Source organism: Trichosurus vulpecula, chromosome 7, assembly GCF_011100635.1.
Source record: "Trichosurus vulpecula isolate mTriVul1 chromosome 7, mTriVul1.pri, whole genome shotgun sequence".
NCBI lineage: Eukaryota > Metazoa > Chordata > Mammalia > Diprotodontia > Phalangeridae > Trichosurus > Trichosurus vulpecula.
This window is the reverse complement of record NC_050579.1, coordinates 9,733,043-9,750,617: the sequence shown is the minus strand read 5'-3', so window position 1 is coordinate 9,750,617 and position 17,575 is coordinate 9,733,043. Positions and strand designations below refer to the sequence as shown.

Genomic DNA, 17,575 nt, shown 5'->3' with positions numbered 1-17,575 from the left:
AGGGGTCACCGTGATCTTGACCTTGGGGTGTGGGAAGTGGGGGTGGTGAGAGGTGTCAAGCCCTTTGCCAGCCCTGGAGGGCTCCGTGATTGTCCCCCACTGGTGTCCTCCTTCTCTCCCCACTTTCCCTGGCCCTCCCTACCTACCTCCCATCTGCACATCCTCCAGAGGGGCCTGTGGTCTGTGCTTGATGTTTTGCCAGACACTCAAGGGAGACTGGGAGTTGGAGCGGGGCACGTGCTTAAGAAGGTTAGAGGAAGAGCTGGCTGAAAAGCATCAGGCAGAAGTGGATAGTGTGCGCGAGGCTCTGAGGGCCCAACTGGCCGACCAGAAGGCCGAGCTGGAGAAGATGGGCCACGACAAGGCCCAGGCTGAAGGTAGGTCTCTGCATGGGGCAGTGTGTGTGTGTGGGGGGGGGGGTGGTCAGTGAGGTGTGGTGGCGGGGGATGACAGTAAGGCAGCAAGGCAAGGTGTGGCGGGGGGACAGCAAGGTGAGGCATAGCAGGGGGTGGCAAAGCATGGCGGGGGGTGGGGGGGTGACGACAAGGCGGCAAGGTGAGGTGCGGAGGCTCCAGTTCATTCCCACTGGGCCTAAATGCTTTGTGATCCAGAAGGAAAAGAGTCTGTGTATGCAGGCGGCGCCACAGTGGAGGGTGTGAGCAGGAAGACCTGAGCTCCTCTCCCTCCTGTGGCACCCTAGCCAAGTCACTCAGCCTCTGTCTGCCTCCGGGGTGCTCTCATGGGGTTCAACACCTAGCCCAGTGTGCCTTGTTCTCCCCTTCCATTCCCTTTCCTTTTTTTTTTTAATTTAATTTAAAATTTAAATTCCCTTCCCTTTTAATCTTTTGATATATTAGACATTGCCCTCGGTAAGAATATGCCCTTGGCATTTTGCCATCAGAAGAGCATCATTTCTTCATGGATGGGAGGGAGCAGGGGTGGGGAGCCCGTGGCCTCCAGGCCACACGTAGCCTTCAGCTGGCTGCGTGGGTCCTATGTGCTGAGCTGGGCCTTGACAAAGAACATCCCTGTGGCTGCTTATCTCGCAGCTGCTCTCAGAAGCGCGCAGGCCCAGCACCATGTGGCGCTGCAGGATCTTCGCCAGGAGCTACAGCTTCAGCACGACCAGTACTTAGAAGACATGAATCTGAAATTCAAAGAAAAGCAGCAGGAGGTGGGTGCCCAGACGCAGCTTTCAGATGATCTTTGGTCAACAGCACGAAGAGACTTTGGAATAGCCTTGGTGGGAGGTTACTTCACATCTTGTCCTTAGGGACAGTGTCATCACTTGTAATGTCAAAAGCGCATTTAGGATCTTTTGTTTTGTTGGGGAAGAGTGGTTTCTGGAGCCCTCATGGAATTCCTGGTGTGAAAGTTCCCTCCACTGAGGTGAGCAGCAGCTCCCCTGGCTCCTGGCACCTTGGGGCCTTGGGCCCCTTCTTAGGCCAGTGACTAGCCTGCTGTCCTAAAGCTCTGAGCCCGAGGTTCTCTGGGGAACATCCATACTGGCCCTTTCCCCTTTCCCCTGTCTGTACTTGTGATAACAGCTCGGGGGTGTGTGTGTGTGTGTGTGTGTGTGTGTGTGTGTCTCCATCCATGTGTGCATGCATGTGCCTGCATGTTGTGCATGTGTGTGTTGTGCTGTACATTCTTCGGCAGGAGCTCCTCGTTTTCTCTCCTCTGAGGGCCCCATCATGGCCCCAGCGGGTGTTGGTACCCATTTATAGTTGTGGAAGTTCATGCTCAGAGCAGGCCTGGCACTTGCCTGCCAGGTCACTGCCTGCAGGCATCTCTCTGAGCTGCTCCCTGGAGTCATAGGCAGCGTCGGCGCCCTCACGCCCAGGCCGCCTGAGCCTCTGGTGTGCTCGCCTGCATCCCTGTGTTTGAAACCTGTCCTTGAGTCAGTAGTACTGATGTGACTCGCCCAGCGGAGGCCCCAGTATTCTTCCTGATGGCTGTCCCCTTCTGTGCAGCTGGACACTCTCCAAGCCTCCTATGAAGAACTCCAGGCTCAGTCTCGAGAAGAAATCCAGCAGCTGTGGTCTCAGCTTGACTCCACACGAGCCAATCGACAAGAGTTGAATGGTAGGTTTGTATAGGCGTAGTCAGCCAGAGCTGCTTCCCATGTGCTAGGCACTGTGCTAGGCGTTGAACAGCCCCTGCCCTCAAAAAGCTTGCCTTCCTTCAGAGGAAATAATGGACAATGTGGGGGACTCCCTCTGTCAATGCGGGTAGCCCCTTCCTCTGCCACACAGAGTCATCAGAACCTTGAGAGGATAAGTGAGTTAGTGCCCAGGGTCACATGGCCAGGCAGGGTCAGAAGTAGGACGGGAGCTCAGGCCTTCCTGGCTCTCCACTCGCTGCCCTGCCGGCGCTCTGGTTCTTGATAAGTGGGTCCAGAAGAAATAGAGGGCAACTGGGCAGGGCCCTGGTGCAGAAAAGGCCTCTGCCTCCTGGGTGTGTGGGGAGCTGATGGACTGTGGACCATGGCGGGAAGAAGCGAGGAGCTCGGTGTGACAGGAAGTGGCCTCCCTGCGGAGGGCTGGGGGGTCAGGTTGTGCTGGCTCATCCCGGGGACAGCTCCTTTAAAGAGTCCTTGGTGGGCCAGGCCATGTCACGCTCCCCGCTGAGAGGGAGCTCCCAAGTCCCGGGATTCCAGGCACTTCTCAAAGCCCGATTCCTCCCTGGGGGTAGAATTTTGGAGTCACTAGCAGGACCTTGAGAATTGGGTAATGTAACATCTTGTTACATCAGTGCTTAATAGAGCAAGGATGATGGAGTTCCTGCCCCTTCCAGCAAATCAAACAGAAAACTAGGAAACAGGCACCATTGGGGATTGGCCAAGGGTCATTGTTCTTACATGTAAGTGTGTGCATGTGCGCACTTGTGCACGCTCACCCATCCATATGTGCGCGTGTTATGTGTATGATGGTTTTTGTCCTTATTTTAGTCAACCGTTACTCAACAAACATTTATTAAACACCTACCGTGTGCCACACGCTGTGCCAATCCTAGAGATACAAAAAAAGGCAAAAGACAGTCCTGGCTGTCGAAGGGCCTCACAGTCTGATGACGGAGACAATGTGCCAACAGGTCCTCCCCAACGAGATATTTACTGCCTACCTTGGGCATGATCAGCAGAGAGAAACTACTGGCATAGAGGGGGTTCTTACAGAAGGTAGGGTTTCAGTTGGGGCTTGAAGGAAGCCAGGGATCTCAGTGAGCAGAGCAGAGGAGGGAGAGCATTCCAGATCTGGGGGCAGCCAGAGAGAACGCCCAGAGTGGAGGGATGGAGGGTCATGGGGCATCTGGGAGGCTGGGGACCTGGGATCTGAGAGAGCGTGTTGGGGAGCAAGGTGTGAGAAGCCTAGAAAGGGAGGAAGGGGCTGTGTTATGAGGAGCTCTGAATGGCAAACAGCATCTTTTAGTTGCTCCTAAAGGCCATAGGGAGCCATTGCAGTTTATTGGGTTGGGGGAGTGGTATGGTCAGACCTGTGATTCAGGGAGATCCCTTTGGTGGCTGAGTGGAGCGAGGATGGATGGGAGCGGGGAGAGCCTGGGGGCAGGCAGACAGACCTCCCAGCAGCTGTGGTAGCAGTCCAGGTGTGAGGAGATGAGGGTCTGTACCAGGGTGGGGGCAGGGGCAGAGGAGAGGAGGGAGTGGACTCAGGAGCGGTTGAAGAGGTGACATCAGCAGGCTTAGGCACCAATATTGGATGTGGCAGGGGCAGGGTCACAGAAATGGAGAAGTGAGATAGACTTGTAGGGACTGGGAGGAGAGTGGTGCCCAGCACAGTAGTAGGGAAGGATGTCTACTAGACGTCCAGCTTGAGGTATCTGATGGGAAGTTGGAGATGAGACACTGGAGGTCAACAGAGAGGCTGAAGGAGCAGTGGATTGAGAATCATCAGCCTGTTGAGTCTGATCTCCATGACCCCATTTGGGGTTTTCTTGGTGGAGACACTGGAGTGCTTTGCTATTTCCTCCTCCAGCTTGTTTTACAGATGAAGAAACTGAGGCAAACAGAGTGAAGTTTCTGAGGCCAGATTTGAACTTGGGTCTTCCTAACTGCAGGCCTGGCCCTCTGTCCGCAGCACCACCCATTACCTTAATGGTCATTAATTCCATGGGAGCTGATGACATCACCAAGTGAAGTTGTACAGAGATAGAAGAGGGCCTGGACGGAACCTTAGGGATCCTGGAGGTCAATAGGCGTGATCTGGATAAAAATGGAGTGAAAGAGACTAAGAAGGAGTGGTGGGACCAGTGGGAGGAACACCCAGAGAGAGAGGGTGGTGACAGTGTCCAAAGGATGAGCATGGAGAAAGGCCATTGGATTCAGTGGGAATTGGCGGTAGTACATGTCAGCCTGTGGGGAAGGGATGGCCGGTTCACCTTGACCCAAATCCCAGCATCCGCAGGCCCCCACTGTTGGCAGGCGCATCTAGCAAGGCCGATGAGCTCCGTCAGGCTGTGTGCCGCCTTCAGAGCACTTCTCAGTGAGTAGTTGAAGTGCAGATGGCTTCAGGGTGGCCTGGGCAGTATTGGGGTGAGAGTTCTCTTCTTGGCGTTTGGTGAGGCTGGCCCTCACTCCACAGTCCCCACCACGTTGTCCTCCAGAAGCATTGGTTCTGGGAGGCCACTGGCCGCATACTTTCGATTTCCAGTGACGGGAGGCCTTTCCCCCCATTACAGAGCTCAAGGAGCAACTTCTGGCTCGAGCGTCCCACGTGGAGCAAATTGAGCATCTCAAGCATGACTTTGAGCAGCAGCAGCAGCGGAGGAGGGGCGAGCACGAAAGCGAGCTGGAGCAGCTTCGCCTTTATTTTGAGCAGAAGCTTCGGGACGCTGAGGAGAGTTACCGAGAAGACTTGCATCTGCTCCATCAGCGGCTGCAAGAAGTCCAGGAGGACTCCTTCCTCGACTCGGCGGATGTCAGGTAAACGGAGGCAGTCTGGGCCGTCCTCGAGCAGGGAAGCGGGCCCGACATGATGAACTGGGTCAGTTTCCCCGGCCTGGCCCAGCATCCGTACTTCCCAGCCTGGGTTTTTTCTGGCACTTTGGGGTCTTGAAGGGATGAAGGACTACTCCTGACCACACCCGGCAATGCCCATTTTGGTCTAAGGGTGGGATGGCCCCACTGGTGTCCTTTGTGCCTCAGCCTCCAGCTCTGGGCCCCTTGGGAGCCTCCCCAGGCAGGTTTCTCTGGGGAATTTCCATTTTCTTCTGATTCTCCTGTTGCCAGGAGTCACAGAAAATGCCAACTCCTTCTTGTCCTTCCTCTTTCCTCAAACTGGTAAGAAAAAAATTCTCCCAGAAATAGGGAGTTGAGTTTTTCTGCTGTCTTGAAGATCTTGCTCCTTCATTCCTTTGAGCAGAGAGGGCCAGGGGGCTGGCCAGCAAGTTGCCCCGCCTGGGGTGCCAGAGGCCTGGTGCTTCATTTCTCTCTCCTGTTGTAGTTGGTCCATTGGATTTGTGGAAGAGGCTTCTGAAGTGGAAAGGAAAGCCCACCTGGAGCAGCTGATGCTTCAGCTGGAGCAGCACAAGGTGAGCATGTGCCCCCAGGAATGTCACCTCTGACCCCGGCCTCCTTCTGGGCGCCAGGTGCCAGGGGCGAGGCAGGGGTCCTGGAAGGACTTGGCAGTCTGTGAGTCTGGAGGGAGGAGGATGCTTGGGGCCAGGTCCAGCCACATGAGCAGCAAGCCTTCGGGGATTGAACTTGCCAGGAGCTCGGGGACTGCTTGTCCCTCTTGGGGAAAGGTTTGCTGTTTCCCTGGATATTCCTCGCAGAGGCTGACTAAGCATGGCACTGGGGCAGGGAGGCTTTGACGTGGGGGGAGGCTTTCCCCCCCGCCCAGTCATTAACCTTTCAGGTGGGTACTTGCTTTTTTTTCGAGTGACTGGGGCTAGCTGGGATTCTGCTGGTGGAAGGTGTGCTTGGCAGGGCCTTTCCCAAGCCCTCCTTCCACATCTGGCAGTGGGGGAGAGGTGGGATGGCATCGGATTGGCAGTGGGTGGCAGTGGGATGGCATCGGGATGGCATCATGACTGCCCTCAAGGGCAAGGCCTATTTCATTTTGGTGTCTGTATCCCCAGGCCAGTCTGGGCCCAGAGTAGAGACTTTTTTCCTTTTTTAATAATATTTTTCCCCCAGTTACATGTTAAAACAAATTTTAACATTTTTAAAAAAGTTTTCAATTCCAAATTCTGCCTCTTCCTCCCCTCTCCCCGAGCAGGCTGGTATAGGGTACACATGTGCAATCATGTGAAACATTTACATGTCACTCATTTGGTATAAGAAGAGAGTAAAAAATAGTTGGCTTGAGTCTGTATTCAGATACCTCAGTTCCTTCTCTGGAGGCAGATGGCATGTTTCATCCTGAGTTCTTTGGGACTGTAGTAGAGGCTTATTTAGTGCTTTGGAGGAGCCGGGTGGTGCAGTGGTGAGCGCTGGACCTAGTGTGGGCTCACATCCAACTTCATATATTCTCTGTGTGATCCTGGGCTAGTCGTTTAACCTTCCTGCCCCTGTTTCCTCATCTGTTTTGTGGGGATAATCCCATCTACCTTTTTCCCAGTCATGGGGTAAAATGAGGTCATATTTGTAGAACCCTTTGCTGTTAAGGTGCTCTGTAAATGCACGCTGTTTCCTTTTTGTTATTCTCATTGATGTAAAATGTATACATTGTTCATGAATCAGACGAGACAGGAGCCCGCCTCCCCCCACCCCAAATGGCTGTGAGATACGTAAAATGTCTGGTGCCTACTCCACGTGACTCTTCCTGTGGTCCTGACGAGGTCTGTGATCTTGGGCACATGCCTGGCCCTGAGAAGCTGCGGTTTGCTCCTTCGTAAAGCAAGTGGTGGCTCTCACCCCAGTCTCTGCCTCTCATGGGTTGCCTAGTGGACAACACCCTGAGAACCCTAAAGGCTCTGGCAGGAGCTGTCTTTTCCTAGTCAGGTTCTCCAGGACAGGGACTAGTCCTGATTCTCAGGCCAGGGCCCAGATAAGCTCAGTGTGTAGCTAAGAAAACCAGGGTTTACTAGGTTTGCAGAAGAGAGAGCTGGGTGTTGGCAGCAGAGTTTAGCCATGGTGTTGACAGGGAAGGTGAGGCCCGGATACAGTGAGCACCTCGTCTGTCTTAAGGAGAATTGGGAATTTGGTTTGGAGCTCTACTCCATCAGAGGCTCAAAGCCTGAGTGCAGGTGTTCCTCCCTGTGTTTGAAGAGGGGCATTTCCCTCTTCCCTGAAATTGTGCTGATTCTTGGTGGGTACACATTAGTTACCCTAACTTAATGTGACATTCTGGAGTTTAAACAAGGATGATGAAGGTTGGCCCCTGGCTCGTGGGGATGGTCTCAGGACTTTGGGAGACCCTGGTGATACTGTGGGGATTGTGTAAGCCCTGCTGGGTCCTTGGCCCCATGCTGGCCTCCGGGATAGTGCCTTAGTGCAGGGCGGAGCCTCGGAGGGGACACAGAGAAGGCCAGCTCTTGACTCCAGTGCCCTTGTCTTGTCTTCTGTAGGAGGGGATAGCACATTTGAGGCTACAGCTTGAAGAGAAACACAGGGATGAATTGGACGTGTTAAAGGCTTCTCTGGAGACTCATCACAAGGAGAAGTACATGGCAGAGATGGAAAGGGAGAAGTGCCAGCACCGCCTCGACCTTGAAGAGCTGCGTGCCAACCTCACAGAAGAGCACAGGAAAGGTAGTATTGGGCCCTTTAACTGCGGCCAGCCCCTTCCCCTCCCCTCCCCCCCCCCCCGCCCCAGTGGGCAGAAGGGAGTTGTTGCCACTGTCACTCATCTTTAGCCAGCATTTTAAAGTGAGGGGTAGATAACAGAAAAGGGAGATGATGCGGAAAAATCCCTGCCGGTCTGAGCCTGGCCCTAAAGCACAAAACATCCCACCTGTGGGAGAGTCTAGGTTCTTGTCTTCCCTGGCACAGCAATTTGGAGACAGTTTGTGAGGAAGACACGTCATTGCGATAGAGAAGCAGCCCCTGATCCGGTTCAGTGGGGGCCAGTCCAGTCTAGTCTCATTCAGGCTAATCTAGCCCAGCCCAGTCCAGCCTAGTATGGCGTAGTCTGGTCCACTCAGGTCCAGTCTCATTCAGTCTGATGTAGTCTAGTTCAGGTGGTCCAAGCCAGTCCAGTCTAGGCCGTTCCAAGCCAGCCCAGTCTAGGCCGTTCCAATCCAATCCAGTCCAGACCATTCCAATTCAGTCCAGTCTAGGCTGCCAGTCCAGTCTAGGCCATTCCAAGCCAAGCCAGTCCAGTCTAGACCATTCCAATCCAGTCCAGTCTAGGCCACCAGTCCAGTCTAGACCATTCCAATCCAGTCTAGGCCATTCCAAGCCAGTTCAGTCTAAGCCATTCCAGTCCAGTCCAGTCTATTCCAATCAAATCTGGCTCAATCTAGTTTGATGTGGCCCAATTCAATCCTGTCCAACAAATTGACTTTAACCCTACTGCATATAAGGCGCTGTGTTAGCTGGGTATAGAAAGTTGTCTGAAGACAAGAGTCCTTGATCTCAGGGAGCTGACTTTTGTTCCTGGGGTGGCTGGGGGATGATGTGCACCCTTAGAAGTTTCAGTCAAGACAGGGTTTGGTCAGGGAGGGAACAAATGGCTGGAGGCTGGCAGGGAAGGCTTCCCGGAGGGGGGAATACTGCACTGAGCCTTGGGGGAAGAGAAGATTCCCGAAGGTGTCCATGAGGGGGGTGGGGGTGCAAGGATCTCAAGCCTAAAAAACCCCAATTCCAACCAGATGACTGTTACTACCAAGCCCCGATTTGGGTCCCTCCACTGGGCCTGCTCCTTTGGGCACCTTGAACAGCTGCCCTGCATAGCCCAGCCACAACCATCCGTCTTGGGTTTCTTGCAGAAATTATCAAGGTGAGACTACAGTGTGCTCAGGATGCTGCCCGCCAGGTGGAAGCAGAGGTGGCAGAGAGGGTCTCATTGGGCCTGGAAGACGACAGAGCCAGAGTGGCCCAGCTGCAGGCCAAGGAAAGCCTTATTTTGCAACTCACGGAAGAAGTTGGCCTTGCAAGGACAGAAAATGCCGAACTACAGGAGAAGCTGCTGCATGAGATCTATCTGAAGGAGGAGGCCGAGAAAGTGAGTCTTGGTGGCTGGCTCTGGCCTTTTTGGGTGCTTGAGGGATGATGGGAGACTTGCCCATCCAGTCCTAGCCCCACGTGCCTCAGAGTGCTCACTTCTCACTTGGAGCCTGAGGACTGTCATTTTTGCTGGGACCCTTGAGAGTGCAAGGGGCAGGCAGGGTGCTGGGTGGGCTCCCTTTGGGAGAGGCCTAGACTTTGATTCTGGCTCCAGGCCCAACTCAGGAGGGAACCTTGGTCAAGCCCCTGGGACACTCTGAACTTCTGGGACTAAGGCTCCTTGCCTTCTGTTCTCCTGGGTTTCTGGTGAGGACAATGCTAGTTTGAGAACCCCAGCCTGGCCCAGAGCTACTTTGCATCCCTTCCTTCTTTTCATCCCCAGCCTAGGGGTCCTGGCAGATCCCCCTTAGGTCACATTTTGTCTCAGGATACACTAGGGTCTTCACCGCGGCTCTCCTTCCCTCCTTTCAGAACCCCAACCTTGTCACAGGTTCTGTGTAGTAAATGACAGGTGGTCCTTGCCCCAGGGGCACTGACAGGATGGAAGCAGAGATGACAGCTCAGTCACACTTGGAAGGTACCCTAGGAGGGAGAGGGTCACAATGTGGTCAGAGTGGGAGAAAGGCCAGGCAGCCTGCCAGGGCTGGGCGTGGGTGTGGGGGCTCTGGAGGAGCGGGCTGGGCCATGGGAGGCAGAAGCAGAACAGCCTGTTGGGCCTGACTGTGGCTCACATACAGCAGATGCCAGAGCTTCACCTCACCATCCACAGACAGTGCTCCCCGGGGGAGAGCCGAGGATAGGGGTGGGCATAGGGGATTGCTCTTTGTGTGTTGCCAGCGGCCTCATTCCCTGAGTCGAGGTCAAGGTGGTGTGAGCTTTTTGGGCTACTGCATCACCCTCTTGACGGGCTTGCTATCCTGTAAAAAGCCCATCTCCTTTTCAGAAAATCTGCCATCTGTCTTCCACCATTCTATATTGGTGAAGCTGATTTTTGGTACCCAAGGTGAGACTTGTCATTTTTAGAAAACTGTATTAAATTTATCTTATTTGGGTCAGCCCAGCGCCTTAAGCCGTCCGGATCCTTTGGGACCTGTGACTGTTGACCAGCGTGCTTGTTGTTCCTCTCAGCTCAGTGTCTTCTCCCAATTTGATGAGCTTACCCTGCCAATGGTGTCACCTGAGACATGAATAAAAGCGCTTAAAGGCCCCAGCGCCAAGTTGCACGCTCCTCCAGCGACTTCCTCGGCACCCTCCTATTTGGTCCAGGAAGCCACAAATGTGGCTTTTGATTGACGCTCTCTTTCTGGGGATGATGTTCCTAACTGGGACGCTCATCCCAGAGACAGGAGGGGCTGAAGAGGGCTGAGGTGGGCTGGGTCAGGCTCCAGGGAGGCTGGAGTGTTTGATGTTTAAAAAGTTTCAAGAGACATTGTTTCTGGGTGATGTAATCATTTCATTAATAAGGCCAGCAGGTTATTAATACAAGGATGGTCCAAGGCCCCTCCTGGGGGTGGGGTCGGTATAAATGCCCTTCGAAGAGGAGGTGTTCCTGAGGGGTGGCAAGCAACTTGGATTGGTTAACACAAAGATGGGTGTGGGCTATATTCAAATGAAGGTCTTGGGATCCATGACTTAGTTTGCTCAAATCTTGGTCAGAGAGACATCAGTTTCCATGTCACTTGTCTTGATAATAGGGAGAATCAGCCTTTCCCAGGCCTGTGTGAGCAAACATAAGGAGCAGGATTCCAGCCATCAGCCCAAACTTAGAGTTTCTTTTACTGTCTGATTGGAGCTTGGCCTGGGAAATCTCTTAAGAGAGATTTCTGGCACTGGTTGGTTTCTGGATGAGGAAGTAGAAAAGGGAAAAAACCTTGGTCCTAATACAATAGTTAGTTATTAGATATAAGAGAGCCATATTCCTTTCTCACAAGCACGGGCTCCCAGAATCCTTTCCTAAAAGATTTGATTACTCTCTTTGCAGATAAGATGTCATCTTGTTGAAGACCACCAGAAAGAAATCAAGAAGATGAGGGAAGAGATTCAGCAGATGATCCTCAAAGACAAGGACAAGGAGGAAGACTGGCAAGGCCGAAGCAGGGATCTTAGCAGGCATGCTGAAGAGAGGCTGGCCGCACTGGCCCGGGAGCTGAACAGCAAGGCTGAGCGGGAGCAGCAGGCCCTGAGCAAGGCGTTTGACCTCCGTGTCACGGAGATGGAGCAGCTTCGAGACCAGCAGGCGGCAGACATCTCGAGGCTGGAGGAGTCCCTGAGAAAACGGGATGAGAGCTGGGCCCAGGAGGAGGCCACCTGGCAGGCACGGGCTGCTCAGGACTTGGAGGCAGCCAAGGCCCAGATGGCCAGAGAGCTTGAAGAGCAGAAAGAAATGACGCAGAAACTCAATGAAAGACAAGATGCTTTCTTCCGGGAGCTGCAGGAGAAACATGCCAGTGAGCTCCAGATGCAGAGTCAAGAGCTTCAGGACAGGCAGAGACAGCAGACCGAGTCCCTGACCACTAAACTGCAGACCCAGCATCATGAGGAGGTGGATGCCCTCAGGGCTTCCTTACAGAGCCAGCATCAGGCCCAGCTGGATGCCCGGGTGGCTGAGCTGCAGACCCAGCATCATGAGGAGGTGGATGCCCTCAGGGCTTCCTTACAGAGCCAGCATCAGGCCCAGCTGGATGCCCGGGTGGCTGAGCTGCAGACCCAGCATCATGAGGAGGTGGATGCCCTCAGGGCTTCCTTACAGAGCCAGCACGAGGCTCAGCTGGATGCCCGGGTGGCTGAGCTGCAGACCCAGCATCGTGAGGAGGTGGATGCCCTCAGGGCTTCTTTACAGAGCCAGCACCAGGCCCAGCTGGATGCCCGGGTGGCCCAGCTGCAGACCCAGCACGCTGCAGAAATTAGTGAGCTGGAAGCCAAACACTTGTCGAATCTGGATTCTTTGGAGTCCTGTTACCTGTCTGAGATTCAGACTATCCAGGAAGAGCACAGCCATGCTCTGGAAGGGCTGCAGGTGAAACTTGCGGAGCAGCTGCGGGCCAAGGATGCTGACCACCAGGTGCTATTGGCTCAGGAGACTGAGAAGCAGCAGCGAGAGCTGCAGCTGGCCCAGGAAAGCCTAAAAATTGAGATGACCACTAATCATATTGAAAAGCTGAAAGCTTTGGCCGTGGAGCTGCAAGATGCCCATCAGGTAAGTGTTTGCCTGGGGAGTGGGCCTGTGGGCACCACCAGGCTTGAGTCTCAGGCTGCCTCATTAGCTGTGCCAGCCTGCGGAATGGCTCACTGAATACATGCTAGTTATCCTGAGATGGATCAGAGCAGCACAGGAAGCCTGTGGCTGCACATTTGTTATGGCAACCTGGCCTTACTTATTGTCAACTTTTTATGAGGAGGAAGGAATTTAGTTTTGTCACATGAAGCTGGGCAAATAAGTAATTGTTGGCCTAGAAAATCAGGGTCCTGAGTTTAAGGTCAAAGCAGCCTGTTCTTCGGCAAGATATTGGATCCAAATGTGAGCATCTCTTAGCTGGTGTGTACTTAGGCTGTTTCATCCCTGAGGCTGGGGGTGGGTCATCTGGGCATTAGACTGGCAGGGGCAGAAAAGAAAAATCCTGAAGCCTGCAGTGAAGCGGTGCTGTACTCCTCATTTAGAGAGAGGCTAGACTTCCGTTTTCTCCTTCCCTAATTCTGCTTGTCCTACTCAACTTCAGTTAATGATTAAAGGTGGAAGAAAACATTTTAGAAAGATCCTAGATATTCAGGCCATGCTTGGAACCTTCCCCAAGGGAGCTCTTGGAAGCAGTCTGCAGCAGTATTCAGGAGTAGGGGTGGTTTGGCTTTTAATTGTTTAAAACAGAAGCTATTGACAAGGAAGTTGGAATTCTTCGTGTGTTCTCCAACTCCCCTGGGCAGTCTAGTGTCTTGTTGCTAGGATGAAATGCCCCAGCAGATGGTTCTGAGTTTTACTCTCCTTGACTACGGACTCCTGGGAGATGCTCTGACCACATCCCTTTTTCTACCAGGGCCCTGACAAGCACTGGATGTGAGTCTGAACTTGAGGCCTTTTTAATGGCTTAATTGGCTTTGTAATGAAGTGAGCTTGTTTTCTGGGCGAGCTGACCTCTCTAATTCTGATGGGGGAAGTGGAGCAAGGGGGTGTGTTACAAGTGCTGGTTGGGTCAGTGATGAGCTCCCCATGAGCTCCCATAGACTACAATGAAATTGTCCATCCATTTAAAGGAAAGTGAACCAGGAAGTCCTTATTCTGGAAGAGGTGAGTGCACATACAGGACAGAATGGGCTACAAAAGCCCTATGGATTTTCTCTCCTAAACATTAAATTGAAAACAGTGTGAAGCCTTTCTTCATTTTCCTTTCTGGGATCAGCTCCGGTCCTTGGTCAGGTTTCCATCGTGCTGACCTCTGGCCCCCCTAGGGACTGTGCTCTTCCCAATGGTCCGTTTTGTAGGAGGAATTGCAGGCAGCACTTCACAGCCAGAGGTCTTTGCTGGAGGAAGAAAACCACAAGGCTTTGGACAGACTGGGTGCAGAGGTGCTCCACATGGAGGAGCAGCACCGTGAAGCCCTTCAGGAGCTCAAAGACATCCACGTGGCTGAGCTTGAGAAACAGAGGTCTGAGGCTGGGGAGCAGCTCCAGGAGGAGCTGGGCAGACTGAGAGCCGAGCTCGAGGTGAGCCTGGGGAAGTGGGGAGTTGGTGCTCGGAATCCTCTCTGCCCTTTGTCACTTCACCAGTCTGGTCCTTGGGGACCCTCCAGGTAGCTGGCTGCAAGTGATTAAATGTCCAGTCACAGAGGAATGGTGCTGCCTTAGAGAGGACCCTGGCCCAGAATGTGGGGGGCAGGGATGCCTGGAATGGTGACCGTAGGAGTCCTCACCATAGGCCCCCTCACGTGCCTGGTCCCTTGACTGTGATCAGCTGCTGCTTTATCTTCTGCTGTGGCCCAAGCCCCTTTTCTTCCCACAGTCTTATGCCAGTGAATCCTTGAAGCCACAAGGAGTTGCCTGGCAGCCGTTGGCACCTGGCAGAAACTGAAGCATCGGAGCATGCTTTATTTTTTTCCGGGCCATCTCCGCCTTTTGGGGTGCAAAAGTGAGGAAATCGGTGTGGCAGATTTTCAGAATTTTACAAGACGCGGTGACCTCCTTCCTTGGATGTTGTCTTTTCAATTAGATTATTTATCCCTTTGGGATTTATCGGTCGCATACATTGGTGCCTTCACCTTCCTTGCCTTTTTAAGAACATCTGTGACACATTTGCATTTGGGGGACATTTTTTGTGTGACTCTTGCTAACTTTGGTTTGTTTTTACAAAACCTGCCTGTTCATATCCTTTGACCTTTTATCACTTGGAGAATGCTCTTATTTTGATAAACTTGGCTCGGTTCCCTATGTTTGGGACATGAGGCCTTTAGTAGAGAAACCTGCTGTAAAGTATTTTTCTCTTGCTCCTTCTACTTGTGACCATATTGGTTTTGTTCGTGCACACATTCGAGGCCCTGGTGGGTCATGTGACCACTCCCTTCTCATGCTCTTATAGGAAGATGCCCGAGTAGCGTCCGCCCAGGGCAAAGAGGCCAGACAGCGGCAGGAGCTGCTCTTTCGGCAGGAGATGGCCTTGCTCAAAGGTCAAGCCCAAGGGCTGGAGCAGCAGGTGGCCCAGCTGAAGGTAGCCGCATCTTTGGTTCCTCAGTGCATGTGGGTGTGCGCGGGCTTTGGGGACACCTCTTGTCTCCCCCAGACAACATCTTGTTCAGGACTTTGGAGGGTTCACTTCAGTGCTGTCACTTGTTCGGTTATGGCGTTTTCCTGCTCCCTGGTTGTGTTCTCTGCTGTCTTCCATGTGCATGTACTTAGTGTCTCTAATTTTAGAGGTCTCCCTCTTGATACCGATCTCTGGGACCTGCTGGTGGCCTTTCCTGGAGGTGTGGGGAGACATGGCTGGAGATTGCCTGGGAGCTGCCCCTCCCCTTCCGTTGAGGGCCAGATTCTCTGGTGGGCCCTGTCACCTGGCTAGTCATTTCATAATTCGACCACCTTAGGTCTGACCCAAAGGTTCTGTCCCAAAGGCATGCGTGTCTTGTCTACCCCCAGAACAGGACTTGTCCCCGTGTCTTAGCCCTGCTTTCCATGGGGCCTCTCTGAGACCTGCAAGAAGGCTGAGCCTGGGCTTTGGCCTTTCATGTCTTTTTGTACAGGATCAGCTGGAGACAGAGAAGCAAGCTGCTGGACGGCAAGCTGAGGAGAGAGAGAAGGCTCAGGCCTTTTGCCAGAGGGAGAAAGAGGCACTGACTTTGCAGCTGCAGGAGCAGAGCAGCCTCATTCTCCAGGTGGACACTTGCTGCTGAGCGCTGGTGGGGCTGTCATCATGGCATGGCACCAGAATTCATTCCTTAATTTGGTCATTTGTCAGCCTGCCAACAACAGCAGGCTTTTAGGACATGTCTGGGTGGGAGGTCAGGGCAGCCTGGGGCCTGAGCTGTGTCTTAAAAGAAGAGAAGGGACTTTGGGAGGTAAAGATAGGGAGGGATGGCATATCGGGCATGGGGTCTAGCCAGTGCAAAGGCATGAAGAGTGTTGAGGATGAGGAGTGAAGAGAAGGCCAGTCTGGCTAGCTTACAGCTGGCCCCACCATGCTGTTCTTTCTGCGGCTCCGTTCTCACCAGAATTGAGGCTGACAACGGCCAGGCTTGGGATCCTACCTCTGACTCTCGTTAGCTGAATGACCTGGGGCCAGTTAGCAGTTCTCTGAGCCTCAGTCTCCTTATCCGGTGAGACGTCCTCAAAGCCCTTTATCCATGTGAAAGGCTGCTGCCGTGTCTGCTGTCTGGCTGGCTCTCCATCTGCTGTTGCTTCCACCCGCCGAAAGCTCCTTTGCTTTGGGTTGGCCCTAAAGTGGCCTACACAGGGATGGTCAACAGGGTCACTTAGACTTGGACGAGCCTAGGCTGTATGGCTAAGGCAGCTGGCAGCCCTTTGCACACAGTGGAGGGGATTGCATGAGCTTTTGGTGCCGAGACATTTCAGGACCAGGGGGATGAGTGTTCTGGTGATGGAGGAGCTTCTGCAGGCACAGTGCGGCTGGTTGCTGGATGGCAGAGGGGCCAGGCCACCTGTCCTGAACGAAGCCCCGTGGGCTGTCCCTCGAGCCCCTCATCTTCGTGAGGGCAGATCCCTTCCATTTATCACTCAAAGGAGAAGGCCCGCAGCTCTGCTCAGCTGCTGCCTTAGCTTTTTTTTCCCATTTTAGCCTGGTTGGCTCTGGGTATCCACTGTCTGTAAGGTCAGAAGTGATGTAGCCATGTGGATGTCTGGCTCTTCAGCCTCCCCCACTGCCCATCAGGACCTCCACCTCTCTGTCTGTTCCTCCCTACTTGAAGTGGCCCCTTCCTTCCATGCCTAGAGTCTTGTCCCCTTGCTTTGCGGGACTTTCTGTCCTGACCTTTTCCACACTGGAATGGCATTTAAGGTGCACATGTCTCTCCTCTTCTGAGAGGTACAGAATCCAGCAGCTCCAACTGCTCCATCCTGTATTGAAGCCAGGCCCCAGGCTGGGGAGCATGGTGTCTCCCAGGTCACCATTCAAAAGCACAATTTATTTTCTCCACTGCAGATCAGCTTCATTCCCTTTAGAAGCTCTGAGGCCACCATAGCCAGTTAGCAAGCATGGCTTCTGTATTTCCTCTGTGCCCATCACTGGGGGCACCAAGACAGACAGAAACAACCCCTGCTCTCCCAGAGCTCAGAGTCTCATGGGGGAGAGAATATGTTATTTACATGTCCATAACTAGGTACATACAAGATACATCCCAAGGAGAAGGCAGGGCACACATACCCTGTGCACAAAAAGCCTCCTGTAGAAGGTGGACTGAGAGCTGAGGGTCCTGAGTGGAAGACTGGCCTGGGACTCCCTTGCCCCTGCCCCGTGACCATGGTGAAGGCACCTGGCTACCCTCCCTTACTCTTTTCCCAAGTCTCTCACAACCTTGTCCCAAGCTATCATTCCATTTTTCTTCTGTGACTCCCCTTCCCATTCTCTTTGGTCCAGCCAAACTGGCCTTCTTGGTCCCCGTCCCACCTCTTTCCTTTGTATCAGCTGTCCCTCATACCTCGAATGCCCTCTCCCCTCTCCCCTTTCTCCAGCCCCAAGAGGGGCCTTCCAGACTCTCCATGAGACCTTTTCTGATTCCTTTAACTATAAGGGCTGCCCTTCACCTCATCTTGTCCCCTGCAAAATGACTAGTCATGTACTTTGTTCTTATACCCATATGTAAACCTGACTGGTGTAGAGCAAAAGACCCTTGAGGGAAAGCTTGGTACTTGTCACTGTAGTACCTGACACAATGCCCTGCTTGTCATCAATGTTGAAAATGCTTGCTGAACTCATCAGTTGCCCGGATTCCCTTCTTAAGTGTTTGTGTGAGT

General features: G+C 53.3%; 1 protein-coding gene across 1 annotated transcript in view; it reads left to right on the top strand.

The window, feature by feature from the left end:
* Positions 1-17,575, top strand: part of PCNT (pericentrin) — a 116,283-nt gene that overhangs the window by 26,695 nt on the left and 72,013 nt on the right. Inside the window, exons 11-23 of the mRNA XM_036766831.1 lie at positions 203-377; positions 1,050-1,174; positions 1,336-1,389; positions 1,974-2,085; positions 4,696-4,939; positions 5,460-5,547; positions 7,528-7,711; positions 8,890-9,125; positions 11,109-11,669; positions 11,940-12,323; positions 13,601-13,822; positions 14,691-14,819; positions 15,349-15,480. Of these exons, the coding sequence (XP_036622726.1) occupies positions 203-377; positions 1,050-1,174; positions 1,336-1,389; positions 1,974-2,085; positions 4,696-4,939; positions 5,460-5,547; positions 7,528-7,711; positions 8,890-9,125; positions 11,109-11,669; positions 11,940-12,323; positions 13,601-13,822; positions 14,691-14,819; positions 15,349-15,480 (2,646 nt within the window). The remainder of the gene's footprint in view (positions 1-202; positions 378-1,049; positions 1,175-1,335; positions 1,390-1,973; positions 2,086-4,695; positions 4,940-5,459; positions 5,548-7,527; positions 7,712-8,889; positions 9,126-11,108; positions 11,670-11,939; positions 12,324-13,600; positions 13,823-14,690; positions 14,820-15,348; positions 15,481-17,575) is intronic.